At 42.5% G+C, this 16,225-nt stretch overlaps 1 protein-coding gene across 1 annotated transcript in view; it reads left to right on the plus strand.

Moving 5' to 3' along the window:
- Positions 1–6,152, plus strand: part of foxj3 (forkhead box J3) — an 87,331-nt gene extending 81,179 nt beyond the window's left edge. The window contains exons 9-12 of the mRNA XM_035520299.2: positions 100–201; positions 1,094–1,285; positions 1,580–1,681; positions 1,802–6,152. Coding sequence (XP_035376192.1) covers positions 100–201; positions 1,094–1,285; positions 1,580–1,681; positions 1,802–1,914 — 509 coding nt within the window. The 3' untranslated portion in view covers positions 1,915–6,152. The remainder of the gene's footprint in view (positions 1–99; positions 202–1,093; positions 1,286–1,579; positions 1,682–1,801) is intronic.
- The last annotated feature ends 10,073 nt before the right edge of the window (positions 6,153–16,225 follow it).

Below are 16,225 nucleotides of genomic sequence, written 5' to 3' on the forward strand. Positions count from 1 at the left end.
TGGAGAACACTGAAGCGCCGCCTGAGCCAGCGCCGTTGTTCGGTGGGCCAGCTGTGTATGTAATGGCCTCAGCTCAGCCCTGTCTGCCTTCCTCTGCAGGTCTGCCTAGCGACTGGTACCCCAACCTGGATGCACTGAAAGAAAGCTGTCGTATCGCCAGCAGCTACAACTGGGCTGATGTGGACCTCTCTCCCTTTCAAGGTGCTGTTATTGGGCAACCCCCTGTACCCCTTGCTTTTCACACTTTGTTTCTTTGTTGTTGTTGTTGTTGTTGTTTTAAAGGGCAGCCAGTGTTGCATCTTGCCCTGGCTCTTTGCTGTGCTTTCAACCTGCAACTGCTCTCTCCAAGCTCTTGTATGTTTTTTTTTTGTTTTTTTTTGTTTTTTTTTTTAAGTGTTCTTTTAGAAGAAAACCCCCACAGTTCTGTCTGGAGTAAAAACAAATCAGATTTTCAGAAAGTGGAGCTGCTTTGTGATGTCTCTTGTAAAAAAGGGGGCTGTTCAAATAACGCTGACCTAAACTGAAACAGTGTAAGATGTGTAGCCAGGCTGGATGTGTGTGGCTGGATTGTCATACCTCTCGGGTTTGGCTCAGAACATGATTGCTGTCAGACCAACATGATAATGAAGGGAAATTAATACATTTTACATTTTAAAGATCTGCAGTGAATGGTATTTCAATCATTTTTTACTTTTTTTTTTTTTTTTGCTTAGAAATTATCCTATATAAACCAATGCCAACAGTAGGTTTGAATTAGCTCTTTGAAAACAAAGCATTGCCTTTGTGAAAGTTTAATTACTTCACACTGTTGTGCTCTGTAGGTCAATGGCTTTATCCAATTATGTTAAAAAATTACAAAGTAGAGTTTAATTAGATATCACAAGGAAAGGTTACTTGCAAAATTAAATAATTTTAACAAGAATAAAAAAACATGTTTGACCGCCTCATGGCATTTAATGTTTGCTCTACACAAATGTGCCTCAGTCCTGAGAGTTGTTTACGTGGCGTGTATAGTGAAAATGGAAATGGCAAAATGTCCTCCGCCAGTAGCTGCGCTGCCTTGTGACGGTTCACTGTGGTCTTGCCTGTCTAGGACTTAGGGAGAGTATGAGGCAGGCCGAGCTGAATAACTGGTCCCTGGAGCCGACCCAGATCGCAGACCTGTGCTCCTCCATCAACCAGTTTTTTGCCCGCACCGGAGTCATACAACCACAGGGGGCAGTGCAGACACCCGTGTGTCACGGCTCCATGCATCCCAGTAAGCCTAGCCAGCACATCAATACAGGTACGCTCGCTTGGTACAGGTTCTCTGCACAGGTACACTCTCACTCAGCACTCACTGCAGCTCTGATAGAGTTTCTGACCATTCTCTCCCTATTCCTAGTCTAGTCCTACCCTGAACAGTGTCTGTCACTGGCGAACCATCCCTGACCAGGACTAAGATGAATCTTGCCCACTAAACTTTAAGATTAGAAAATATAGCTGTTTGTAGAACATGTATGACTTCTTTTGAGGGTAATGACTGTGACATTTTTGTTACCTTTTTAAAAAATGTTTGTTTGTTTGTTTTTCTCTCCAGGAAACATGTACATGGACACAAGACAGAGCATGTCCTCCATGATGGGTCCTCCCGGATATCCCCACATGCCCCCGATGAGCAGCGCAAGCAACACCATGACAGGTTACTGCCCCTCACTGTTACTGCCCCTCTGTCTGACCTGCCCCCTCTGTGTGGCTGCCTGTGTTTCAGATGACGGTAACTGTGTGTGTGTGTGTGTGTGTGCGCGCGTGCATTTCTCAGGCCATCATGCACAGATGAACCAGCAGCACATGATACCCAACCCAAGCTTCCAGATGCGTCGCATGCCTGCCGATGACATCCAGGACGACTTCGACTGGGACTCTATCGTCTAGCCCCGCGCACGCGCGCGCGAGCGAGACGGGACGAGAGTCGCGGGCAAGCGAGTCGCACGGGAGGAGAGCAGAGTGTGTGTGAGCGGGAGGGAAGAAGTGAGGACTACACCTCAGACGTCTGCACGCCCCTCCACTGGAATCGGTTTGGAACAGGCCGCTTCATAAAAGTGCAGGGGCCACCGTTATGAGCTGAAAGAGACTTCTGTTGTTGTGGTGTTTTTAAGAAATGAGACAAAAAGAAAACAAACCAACAAAAAACAAAAACAAACAAAAAAAAAGTTACTTTGAAGACAATCACGTTTACTAGGACATGCGCAAGTGATTGCTTTGTACTTGTCCGAGTGACGAGGCGCTCATGTTCATGTTAAATGTAACCCCTCCCTCCCCTGTGGCAATCCCCCATTGTGTCCTGACCACCTGCCTTTCTGCAAGTCTGCTCCTAGGTCGAGCTTTTCCCTGCCTTTTAACTGTTGTGTGATTTTTATAATTCTGTTTTTATTTCGTTTGGTTTCTGAGTGATCTGTTTGGCGTACTCTCCCTGTCTGGCGTGGCGTCATGTGACACCGGCCTCAGCACCCTCGCTGCTCTCGTTCATCATGATGCCCCCCTCAGGCCACCTTTTGCACAGCAGGCCAGCTTCTTTTTTTTTTTTTTCTTCTTCTTTTTTTTTTTTATATATAAAGGTCATGTGACAGTCATGTGACGCAGCTGCCCTGTCCCTGCTGGGCACTTATGGCTCTGAAGCTCTCTATGGACTTTAGTGCTCTGACACACCAGCTGGGCCTTGATTCTGCAGCGTGTACAAACGTCGCCAAGCAACCGACTCGGATTGGATCTCCACTAGCAAAATGGTTATTCATTGTCTTCTAGGCGATCGGTGCGGCTCATGAGACATTTGTAAATTTAACCACATTACCTGCAGTATTTGTACTTGTGTATCTTTGCCGGTGACAATGTATCAGACTCTTGGCGCTAATAGTTTTTTAAAATGGCAGGAAACTGTGCAACAGGAAGTCAAATCAGACCTCACTTTTGATTAATCCCTTGTTCATTCCTGTTTCCCTTTCTTCTTTTCCATGTACAATCTTTTGCTGCTGTTCCTCTGCCAGACTGGCTGCCTGAGCGTTAGCGTGTCATATTTAGGAACAATGGCCCGTTGTCACGGCGACAGGAGGCGGGGCTTCAGAGGCCGGCGTGGGCAGCTGGGCTTTCTGCCCAGCGCTGTGCGTTCACGCCGGTGTGCCAGCGCACCTTCACTAAATGGACTGCACCAATAAAAGTCCTCTTGCACCAACCATCATGAAATTCTTCACTGAGAGTCTGTTCCAGCAACAGTCTTGAACACGGGGCACCTTGTTGGACCCTTTTAGTGCGAATATTGGGAGAATTGGAATAACTAGAGAGAGAAGGAATGATTTGCTTTGAAGGTTTACATTAGAACAGCATTGCCTAAAGATTTCAAATTAACTGCCATAGAAAGAGAGAACCATTGACTTAAGATTCAGAGCTGGAGATTCGCTCGGTCGTAGTCGCAGTAAAAGTCAAAGCATGCAAGGGTCTGAGCCCTAGGCACCTTTAATTTTATTCTGAGCCATTCACGAGTGACCAGCTGCAGTATATGGGTGCAATATTAGTTGGGGGTTCTTTTGTTGGTTGGTTGGTTTTGTTTGTTTGTGTGGTTTTTTTTTAGAACTGTCGATTATGATCACAATCATTTCTACCAATGAGCACAAAGCTGGTGGGTGAGAGGTGGGGCTAGACCTAGAGTAGTTTGGAGGCCTAGGAGGGTTTGAGGGGACGGTTAATGTTGAAGTCCTCTGCGCAGATCACTGGTGCAGCAGCGAATAGAGAGGCTTATAGAAGCAGCTTCTTAGAGATATTAAACTTAAATTCAAGCCATAGCTGGAAGGTTGGAGGGCTTCGAGTGGCTTCTGTGTTACCAACTTTTAAAGCTCCTTCCCCAGTCCCATACACCTCTGTTCTCTGGTTCTGGTCATGTATAGTGTAACAGCTTGTTTGTCCTATAATAAATTAACCTTCTGAAATTGTAATTGCACATTGATATTTAATATTTTGATAAGTTATCATGACTATGGCCTATCGACAATCATGCTTTGTATTTCAGTATTACAGAATCTACACACTGAGTATTGTTGCTTATGCTCTGCTTGTATAATAGGTTCATAAATCCAAGACCCCACGACATCATAGATTAATAACCTTAACTGGTACATATATCAACATGAAAGAACTGCTACTCCAACCTCACCAGTACTCTCTTTCGTGGATTAAAAACAGAAACGAGTCCTTTCCACAGTGCCCGCTGATGCTCTGCCTAGTTTGAGCTACTTTTTTGATCAGATCTGACCACGTGTCCTGTGAAGTATCCAGTCAGGGTCTGTGCTTGCTATAGGCAGATCCTCCCCCGCTGCTCAGCTGAGCGTGGCCATCACCAGAGCTGTGGAGTTCAAATTCAGAAAGTAGAGAGTTCTCACCGGGGTTTTGTTCCAGCGTAAATATGCTAATTGGCTCAGACCAGCAGGTAGAAATCATTGGTGAAATAAGCTTTGTCATTTTAAAAAAAAAATGGATTATGGCAGCACATTTTGAACCTGAAACTTACACCTCTGGCTGTCAAAAAAAAAATTGTAATGTTTGACCACGTTAATTTGATTATTTAATTGATGCCTAGCTCAGTTCAATTATTTAAACATGATTGTTTTGGGAAAAAGTATACCAATATGTCTTTTTTAATCTTTTTTTTTTTTTTTTTTTTTTTTTTTTTTTTTTTTAACAATGTAATGTCTAAAGCCATGCTTTCAAAGTGAAACTCATTTTTCTGTCCAGTTGTTTATTTTTTGTTTTGTTTTTTTAATTATCATGTGGTTCTGCACATAAAATTTAGAGGCTACAAAGCAGTCTAAGATTATTCTCTAGGAAGTGTTTACTCTTTTCTTTGTATTCCATGTTGGACAGTTCAGAGAGACTTTCCTTTTTTCAGTGTCTTATTGTTCACGTTTGATGTGGATCTCTGTATCCATAATCATTTTTCTTTTCTCATCTCATCTTGCCTTTCTTAAATATTGTTTGTGTTTATAAACCTTCTTTGATCCGGTAGTCATAAAAACCTTTTCTGGAAAGTTCTGCATACTGCTTGCTTGTCATTTGAGCAATTTGAAAAGAAGCAGAACTTTAAAGCACAACTGCATGTCATATGTGTCAGGATATGCCTGGCCTTGACCTTTGCCCTCCAAACCCCTCCACTGGGATGTTTGTCTCGATGTGCTGCCCACAAAATGATTGTTTAAGCTGGCAAAATTTGCCATAGGTACCTCTCTCTCTCTCTCTCTCTCTCTCGCGCTCACTCACTCACACACACGTGCACACACACACACACACACACATAATTTGAACTTGGGACAGAGGATTGCAGATCCAAAGGCAGCAGGCAATAGCATTTTTTATAGGTGAAGAGAAAAGTAAGCAAGTGTGCACCCAGGCTGAGGGAGCTTATGTATTAGTTCCTCTCAAAAAAGTTCCTCTCTCCAGCTGTGTGATGTGTGAAAGTTGTGATTGTTTAGAGACAATTCCATTTTAGGTAACCAAGTGGAGGTGCACCTGCCAGAGAGATTACTATGTAAGGGGACTGTGTGAGAAACCTTGTTACATTTAAGGGAGAAAACTGCCAACAAGTTCTGGTATTTGAGGCCTGTTTTATTCATTGTAGGTGTGGTGTTGTGCTTATTGTAAATAAATGTCTTTTCAATCGTCCTTTTTTCCTTGGGTGGGGGTGGGCGGTGTAAGGCAAAGCCTTGGGATGACCATGAAAGAAGAGGGAGAAACAGAGTATTTTGTTATTGTCCAATCCAAGGGTGATACAGTATGTAAATATCTATATTGTATATATGTGATAAATGCATTGGCTTTTTGTGTGACACTACCTTTTATCTGTACTATGGTTCAACATTAAGTGTATTAATGTTTATATTATATTTTAATCTTTGTTTTCTGTTCGCTTTGTCCGTGTCATTTCTCGTATGTTTCTTTTATTTCCTTGTTTTTGTTTGTTTATTGCACGGTTTATTACTTTTGCTGTCCAACAAAATGACACAGCTCCCCTTTGTATCGGTTTTGTGCTGTAACATATCTCTGAAGTGTCATTAGGATCGTCAGTACCCCTCCCCCCATATGCATGAATGGCACTTAAAGAAATAAAATATGTTAACTTCACTGTGGAAGTATTTGTTGTTTGTGAGATTATTTTTAAGTCTGAAAATAATTTCTCATTATTAAACCAAGAATCTAACAATTCTAAATTCTTAGTATGAACACTGACATACTGCCTACTTCAATAAGTAAAATATAAATTTTATATAAATTTACTTGAACTGGTGAATATATACATCCATGCTCACAATACATACTGAGAGCTGACAGATTTTGTACATTAAGACTAAACCCCTACATTTTTTTGTTTGAAACAATTATTTTTAACCATTTTTTTTATTGTAAAATTACTTAATTTAGTTTAATTTTAGCCTGAACAGTAATGAGCAATTTCCTTTATAAAATACATAACTGTTTTGTTTTACCTTATCAAAGCTTTACAAGCACTTTACATACTAAGACAGAGGAGAGAGGAAGCTAGAGTGCTTCCAGTGGAGCTACGCTGGGTGGGCCGTCCGGCCAGGCAGCCTAACCTCTGTAGCTTCGCTCTTCTACATGTGAATGCGGTGCTTCCAGTCTTCAGTTGACACTTGGCTAAGGGCAGGCTTGACTTGAACATGGTCCTGAATTTTTTTTTTTTTTTCTTCATCCAAGTTGGTTTTCACCAGCCACTGTAGATGGAGAAAGCACTGGACGGGGTGCCTCTCCATAACAGCCTGCAGCCTTGGACAACAGTCGGCCATGACTTCCTGGAAGAGAATAGATACTCTCCTCAGACAATGCTCAAAAATTAAGATGACCTGGGCCTCAAGGAGATACTTGCGATACCTGCGATAGCGCTCTTAGTTCCAGAACAGACTTCTGGTGTGGAGGTTGGTGTGAAGTCTAGTAAAAACACCTGTACATCCTGCAGTGTACTGGACAGCCTCAATCCATGAACTCTGTTTGGTCAGGATTGAAAACACTGACACAACAGGAGACAAGCCCCATGCTTGCACGTAGGCCAGCAGTTCCAAACGGAGCTGAGGTGCCTTGCAGAACTCTTTTTTCATGAGGCCACAAACCCTGCTGAGGTCCTCAAAGATGTCTGGGAAGGCCTCCAACACCGAGCTGAGATGTGCCAAGCAGGTGATGTGCTTGGAGTTGAGAAATAGGGCATGAAGAATAGTGCTGAAGGTTTTGTTCCTGTAGCTTGCAGAGTCTGAGACAAGCCCCCACATCACTAAAACTGATGTTGTAATTAAGGCATGATGCAATCGACCAAAATACCGTGGTGATGTTCTCAAGGAAAACATCAACTGCCAGAGATTTTTCCAAAAGCTTCCAGAAGAATGGCAAGGACACAGCAGCCCGGCGCATCTGTTGTCTCATCTAAAACAACACAGCTGGGCTTTCACTCGACTGCACGCTTGCTGTCCTCCACACGCTGAGGAACCCATCATGGCTGGTAGTCAGAGTGGGGGTAAGATGGAGCTGGAATGGAGCCTCTCTGCAGTATTTCAGTTTAAAAAAAAAACAGCCAGCTTGAGGGCTTTGTACAGTGGGATATCTACCTCAACAAGAGCCCTGGTAAAATCCAGGAGAAGCAGGAGATAATCTCAAGAAAAAGATTGAGAAAAGCTTATTTTGCCAAACACACTCAAATTAAATAACCAAACAAACAAGTGCACGCATGTAACGCTGTCAAATCTCAACTTGTAAATTTGATCATGTTCCTAATATCAGCAGTTAACAGACAAAGCAAGATTTTTTTTGAGTTATTGAAATAACTTGAGCCACAAGTTAAGCCTGCCCCATATGTTGAGAAGTACAGTGCAATTCTACTGGACAATCTTCATGTAGGATTCAGGTATCCAGATATCTGGGAAATCTCATGTAGCTAGGAAAGCTAGGACAGTCCTCATGTAGGCTTCAGGTATCCAGATAACTAGGAAATCCTGTGGCTTGGGTCACAAAGCATATACAGGATTCAGGGCTGCTGACAAAGTTTTAGAATAAAAACTTAAGTGCAGTGTGGTTGTGTTTGTTGTCTTCAAAACCATATTTAGATCCTGACACAAAGATTAATCTCTGTGTGTGTGTGTGTGTGTATAAAGCATGATGTTTGCGGCAACAGCCTTGCACTTGAAACACGGACAGAAGCCTTAGCTTAGCGACTCTTTTCCTAGAAGAAAAAATAATATGCTAATGTGTAGAATAAAAAAAAAACCAAACTCTTGAAAAAAATTAAATAAAGGTAAAGGTATCAGTTGTCAGTGTTTTCAGAATGATCTAGAAGCTTGAAAATGTACGATATTCCCTCTGTGTATAGGAAATGACAGGGGAAGCCCAGGGGGGGTTGTGGTGTCTGAAGTCACTGGACTTATCCATATGCTCTTCTTACAAACAGCGATTATTCCACAGTGTATTGTGAAAGCTGAATGGTCCAAAGGCTGATAACGCTAATGCTGAACATCACCACACCACAACAGTTTAAGCCTGGTACAGTTACTATGGCAACATAGCGGGATAAACTGCGATGCATACTTACAAGTGAGAAGTGAGGGTTAGCTGAAGTTAGCCGGCTAAATAAATAGCATGTTTTGGGAGAGATAAATTATGCTTTATAAAGCTCGTTCAAATTCATAGTGATTTTAGGATAAAGTTACTTGTTAGATTATTAACTCAGGAGGCACCACCATCTTCAAGAAATTGACATTATTGACTGACATTTGTTGATTTCTTAATCATAGTTTAAAATATGTTGGTGACACATTTAAAAAGAATTCAGTAGTTATATCAGCCAGTGAAGATTTACCTTTATGGCATTTATCTGACACGTTTATCCAAAGCAACTTACTATTATGACTGAACACAATTTGAGCAATCGAGGGTTAAGGGTCTTGCTCAGGGACCGACAGTGGCGACGGTGGGACTTGAACGGGCAACCTTCTGATTACTAGTCGCGTACTTTAACCATTGACACACCACTGCGACTACAGGGGCGAAGTGTGTTTACCGTGTGGTTTACAGAAACCGTTTGTCCTGTTTTTGTGCTTCAAGTCAAAACGACAGCACCTGTCTTCTAATCTACCGAGTGCTGACAAACGTTACAACACACTCCGACATCCTCCATCATAAAAGTCATTAGAAAATTCCTGCGTTCTGTTCCTCACCGTTCACCTGTGTGGATAAACGACGTTTCTTCAGCTCCTCTGTGTGTCAGTAATATCACGTTTCCCTCGTCTCCTATAGTTGAGGCCTTTTCCTGGCAGGGCGTAAAAAGTTGTACATGTCCTGTGACCGAGAGTGACGAGTACAACAAGGACAGCACAACATGCAGAATCTAAATCTCCAGTCTCACGGTTTTTGGACTTTCCTTCTGCGGCGTTTACTGACGTGGCCAACATCGTCTCATAGCAGCTGTGAGGCCGCAGGGACGCGAGACTACAACTCGGCTCGCCTCCCTGGGCAACATCAATACCGATCTAGGACACTGGACGCAAGATGAACACAGCTAACACTGTTGTTCTTATTTACGTTATTGGGCACTCGATAAGCACTGCTGGCACCGTGAGGCAGAGGGTTCGTTACCGGATCAGGCTCCTCCCCTCCAGGTCTGGTTAGAGGTGTGTATTTTATTACCGAATAAGTTACAATGTCATAGCCAGTCAACTGTTAACAAAGATCAAATCTTAAACATGTTATCAAATTTTAATTTATGTTGTCACATCCGTGCAAAGGCTGCTGGATCCTGCATCCCAAGTGGAGACTCTGCAAGTTTGCAATAAGTATGCATGTCTCCCGTCACAATCAGCAGAATTACACAGCCCTTCAGCCCTGCTGACCTTTTGGGCAATCTACATGGACCAAATTTCAGTGAGACTAACGGTGTAGCTGTGTCATCACCCAGTGAAGCTTAAACCCATCTTAACTTAAATACCTCTTTAGTTTTAAACCCATTGTAACTTTAATCCATCTTTAGGTTTAAACCCTGTTTAGACCCTGTTGCAAAGGTACCATCCACTGGAGAAACTGACACAGAGGAGCTGTCTCCTGACCCTGAGGTGTCTCCTAACCCAGAGGAGATGTGTCCTGACCCAGAGGAGATGTTTCTTACTGCTTTTGCGTTGAGGCTGCTCATGCAGCACTCGGATCCAAGCTTTCTCTGCAGCTGCCCTGGTAAAAACCAGTCCTTACTGTACTAGTGGAGGCTGAGTCTATGGAAGTTGCCCCCTGAGGAAGATGGCTGAGACCACTCTGTCCTTACTGTTCTGTTTGAGACTGAGGAAGAAAATGTCCTTGATGAAACTACTGAAGAGGGAGCTTTTTCCAGTGGAAGCTGATCTTGTTATCCAAGAAACTGGTCCTGAGTATCTGCTGAGGACCCAACTCTGGCACATCTTATTTTCCTCACTTGTCTCTCTCACTGGGTCGGGATCTGGGTCGAGGACAGCACTACAGTTCCGATGAAGATGGTTTGCGTTCCTTCACTTGCTTTTACCCTCATTTTCTATTCAGTCCCCACTAGATTCATTAATGTCAAGGCTCAGTCATCCTATAACAGTAACTCAGTTTTATTCGTATTCTTATGTAATTGCACCAGTTACCACCTTCAGGCTCTCTATAGTCTGAATCTGTAATCTTTCTGTTTTAAGACCTGTTAAGTGTGTTTAGACTGAACATGAATCAGGTGAAAGACACCGAAACGGATGAAATAGGAGAAGATGAATGAAATCAGAGAATCATTCATTCATATCATTGGTCCAAAAAGAGAAGGTGAAAAGGTAGTAGATTGTAGAGATAATTGATTGATTTTTAATTTCCTAATTAATTTTTGCTTTTTAAAAACAGTTTTTTGCTTGTTTGATAATTTTCTCTCTCTCTCTCTCTCTCTCTCTCTCTCTCTCTCTCTCTCTCTTGCAACATGGTGTAGGCTAATTCAATCACTGGAGACTACAGGTACAGTCTTCTGAGGACAGACAAGGATGTGTGTGGCGTTTGCATGGTTAGTATGTAACCAAGAATGAGGTTTCCATGTTTAAAAATCTCTGGATCATGTTATTGGTTTCTCCTGTCATCTGGATTATATGATTGGTCAATCACAAACATCTAATAGGATTAATTGCACATTCTAATATCCAGACAACTTTGCACAGGAAACAGTTGGGTAGATTTGGTACCAAACAACTTTAAACATTGCACATTTCCTAATTTCTGTCAAATACCCTTGATTGGAAAAATATATGAATACCATGACCTTAAACATATTATCATCATCAAATGTTTGTTGAAATGTCTAAATTATACATACATCTTGCAGCTGGCACGTCTAATTCTGTCTTAACTGTTGCGTTTGAAGTAAAATTATCATGACTTACATAAAAGAAACACTCAGGACTTCAAGCAATATTGCCCTCCAGTGGCCAATATAAGTAATCACACTTAACAAGTGAAACAGAACGGTGATAGGAAAAAATAAATCAAAAAGACAAACACCACCACCAAAAAAAAAAGACAGCATAAACAAGTGTATATTTTAAAAATCTGAGAGGCTAATGTATTTTAATAAAATAATTACCATGAAAAACTTCAGTAGTCTGCGATTAAATGTTTTATTTATTTTTTCGCAAAGTTCTTGTTAACAAAGACATTCGACTTAAGGGAATCTTAAACAGACCCTCTTTTCTCTTTCTACTCCTTTAAGTACAAAGCACTGTCGGGCTTCTGCAGTCCACTATCAGATGAACGCAGGTGTTAAAAGGTTATCAAATTTCTTATAAATGATGAAAAACAAACAAACAAATCACCCGCACTTTCTTGCAACTCTGATAGTGTCGTTTGAAAATTCATTTGCGGTTAACTCTAATGCCTGTGTTTGGTATAATCCAGTATATGAAACGCTCAGCAAACCCACATTACACGTGGTAAATGAAAGGCCAAAGGGGGGCGAATTTGGCAGCATTCAGTATGAAGATGGGCCGGCGTGGACGTTGAATAAACGGATTTATAACCGTTTCTATAGCTCATCAAGTCTTCAAAAACAGCGGCGTGCAAGAAGGGTCGCTGTGCACACTAAAACAAACCACTAAAGTTGCTATACAAACTACACCCGTCTTTTGGGGCTCCTTTAACCACACTGAATACGGAGGCTACGCTGCCCGCTCACTTGCCCCTATGCCCCAGCCTGGTGGTTGTGCGGACTGCTTGCCCCTCGGTCCTGCCGCCCGGCCGAGGACTCACGCCGGGGAAGCGCAAAGCTCCCGTCTCCAGCCGCCATTTTCAGCAGATTGAGAGCAGGTAAAGCCAAAAAACTACCCAGCGGTGGTCGGAACTACAGGTAAGTGTGTGTGTACGCGTTATTATTCCTGCCAGCACAGCGCTCCTCTGCGTGGCTTTGCAAACACCTTGCTCGGGTTGGAGTTGCGTCGGTTTGTGCACTCCGGACCGGGCGAGATGAGGGTAACAATAAAACATGCGCGTCCCGCCGGCGTTCAGAGCCATCTGCGACCCTGTGAAACCACCGCAAAAACTTTCCTTTGTACGGTGTGCCGCAGGTTGGAGGTGTGAGGGTTGGAGGAGCATTTTCTGCGAAATCAGCGTGTGTTTTGTTTTTTAAAAAGTCGGGACGCACAACCACAACCTTGACCCGCTAACTGATGCATGTTCACGAATGATCACAGAACGAGTATATTCATGAACATCCACCAAAGTCTGGTGTGAAGCAGAACATTTGGAGAACACACTCATGCTTTTGAACTCGCACCGCGTCTAGATTTGGAGAGCTAAGATAATTTGCCTTGAATCATTTTGGAGGTTAATCACAGTAATGTTGAGCGCATATTTTTTCCCCCTCTCAATTCCTAAATCATGTCATGCCGGATGATCTCGACACGTCTTGAATCGTTTGTAAGCTCTAGTCTAGCTCCGTTTGGAGGTTTGGGCGAGGAGACTGCTGCTTCCTTTGTGACACGGCCACCGGTGTTAACAAAGATCTGACCGCAATGAAACGGCTTCCTTTAATTCCGTAACGCTTGCCGTGGCCCGGTCTTAACCATCACGATACGTTTTCATTTCGATTCTTAGATGCATCCAAATAAATCACTCGCGGTATGAAATGCAGAGTTATCGATCCTTCATGAATTAAATGACTGATGTTCGTAACGAGGTCCGGGATCCTCGCGTGATAGCGACCGTTCACGATTCGTCCTGTGTCTGTAATGAAGGTGAACTTACGATGCTCTGGTTGTTGAGGGAGAACCTGACAAGGTAACCTCAGAGAAGACCTGGTGCTTGCACTAACGTGAAGATCAGACTTGGTTCAAGGCTTCTTAAATATACACACATGGTGCAAAAAGAAATGTAATCAGTCAATCAGTTTAAGGGGAAGAATGAAGAGTTCCTAATTTAAGGCCTTTCACTTGTAGGTATTAGTTACGCTCTTAGTCTGTTCTCATCACTTCGTTGATCTAGCAAACTAGTAACCACGTCTGTTTGTAATTTCTCTGCTGAAGCTCACGTGGTTATATTGTAAGTAACATTTATTTAGTAATTTGCAGAAATGCAGCATAGTAAATGGTGTTATAATGGCTTTGAGTTGATTTCTTGGTCTCAGTGGTGTGAGAGTCTGTGTATGGGTGTGAAGCAAGGATCCATCTCTGAGGTCCAGACGTTAACAGTAAAACAGCAAGGTGTCTACGCGATTTTCCCCCACTCTCCTTAACATTTGTGTGGTCCTGCTGGCAGTTAGTTGACACACTAATATGTGAACGTGTCTCTCTACAATAGCCAAAAAGGTGATGGTGTGGGTCTTCCATATCTTACACGCCCATGACGATTAACGATGTATGGCAGGTGTGTCTCTACGGGTCAGAGGCTGGTGCACCACGATACAGTAACTACAATATAAGCCAAATTGGTTTGGGTAAGATTAATCACAAGCTTTTGCAACAATAGAATTGACCATTGTTAGCCTCAGCTATGAAGAAGTTTAAAAGATCCATATAATCGAGTTAATTTTTACCCAAAGGTGAAAACATTGCTGCTCCATTTGTTGTGCAGCGTGAAATGGAATTTTGGACTATTGGCGGTAATGAAATGAGATATAGTATGTGTCTCTGTAGGAGCTGATTGGAACATGGTACAGGTTTGCCGTTCAGGTGGGCAGGTGGCTTTGTTAGGATTTGGTCTGATGCAGGAATGATCACGGAAGGCATGTAATGACTGCTGTGACCTGGACAGTCTCTGTAGTAATCAACAGCATCTGCCTTCCGTCCACCTGTCTGTCTGCGCAGGCATCTGCTCCTGTGCAACAGACAGCCCAGTCTGCTCAGAGGTTCATGAAGAGAGATCTCTTGGTTACTTTGCACCAACTGTCAATGCTGTCCAATAGAAAATGGCACCCTTGTCTTTCTCTGCGGGTGTGTCTTCCCCAAGCCTCCAGGTTAATTGAGAGACACTTTGTGAAATGAAGGATGGACAAACTGTGCTTGTGTTCATGCTTCCTTAATACAAAAAAAAAAACAAACCTCAAAACAATACAGCTTCTTACAATCATGTTTGAAACATCTGCTAGTGATTTTAGGTAATGTACTTTTATGTGCAGCCACAAAGAAAAAATAACATGTGTATTGAATTCACTGCATTATCTGTTGATCTGTCTGTAAAACATGTCTGTCTGGTCCCGCAGCGAATGAGGGGAAACAGAGGACTTCTCTTACCTGGTGTGCTGTGGCTGACTATCCTTAACTATAGCTGCTTCACGCTTGTAGAGCTTATGTGATAAATGCAACTTGCTGAGCTCAACTGAAGTGATATTTGCAGGTATGGCACACTGTTCAAATGAATAAAATGTAGCGTATCCTGGGCTACTCTCCATTCCCAGCATGTGCGTGTATTGTTCTAGTATTATATGTGCAGATGATGCAACATGTTGGTTTTTTTCCCCCCTCGAGATGGTAATGGCTGTATCTGGGGGGCCATATGAAACCTTGGATGACATTCCGGCCCACGTGTGGAGAGGGCTTCCAGACAGCATGAGGCTGGGCTCCTCGGCTGTCTGCCCAAACCGTATAGGTGGGTCAGGTTTGGAAATGTCTGCATGAGAGAACGAGCGCAGTGATTTTTTTTTTGGTTCCTTCATTGGCACCAGCATGTTCCTCTGCTAAAACAAACACAAAATAAAACTAATGAAACTATGGACAGTAGAAGTGTTTCTGCTCTCTGCTAGTTCCTGATTTATCCCCCTTGTGTTTAGAGCTGAAGGAGGAAGCGGGAATGAATCTGACCTCAGGGATGTAGGATTACCTTTCTTTGAATTTTTGCCAGCCATTGCTGGCAGTCTGTTTTTGTTTTGTTTTTTTAAACATTTTTCAGATATTGATCTTCAGAGAAAGATGACTATAGTACACTAAATGTTTCATTGATATAACCTCTCTTAAAATGGATCTATATAAAAATGGATCTATATAATAATGCATATCTTTTCAGTTAGCCTGACAGCTAGGAGTATTAATATAAACCCGGTCTTGGACAGGCTACCATATGACAACAAGGTATATGGCCTGGGGGGTCCCTGAAGAATTAAAACATGAATCTTTTTTCTTGATGTGCTGCACTCTTCAGGTGTCTGGGCATCTAGACTAATTCCTAAAGGCAAGAGGTTTGGACCATTTGTAGGAGAGAGGAAGAAGAGGTCTCAAGTGACCAGCAATGTTTACATGTGGGAGGTAAGCTTAAAGATTGCAAAGCAGTGATGTTAAGACTTTACCTGTGGCCTGGGATAATAAAACATATAAAAGAAGACTCTCCCCTTATCAACCATCACCACCAAAGGATACAACATCCAACTAGTGTTCTAGAGATATGCAATATCTATTTCATGGCAATAATAATAATAATCTGTTCTTGTAGTTTTTGCCTACCAACCATTTAATACATTTCTTGTTGGTGTTTCCTTTATTTAGTAATCTGCACCAGTGTGTACATATTCCAGCTGCAAAGCCCACTGCCTTGTAACTGTTCAAAAAATGTGATTACCTTTAAGGTATATTTCCCAACCAGAGGATGGATGTGTGTGGATGCCACAGACCCCATGAAGGGAAACTGGTTACGTTATGTGAACTGGGCACGATCTTCCCAAGAGCAGAACCTGTTTCCCTTGGAA

The sequence above is a fragment of the Electrophorus electricus genome, chromosome 22, assembly GCF_041902795.1.
Source record: "Electrophorus electricus isolate QZ-2024a chromosome 22, ASM4190279v1, whole genome shotgun sequence".
Classification (NCBI taxonomy): Eukaryota; Metazoa; Chordata; class Actinopteri; order Gymnotiformes; family Gymnotidae; genus Electrophorus; species Electrophorus electricus.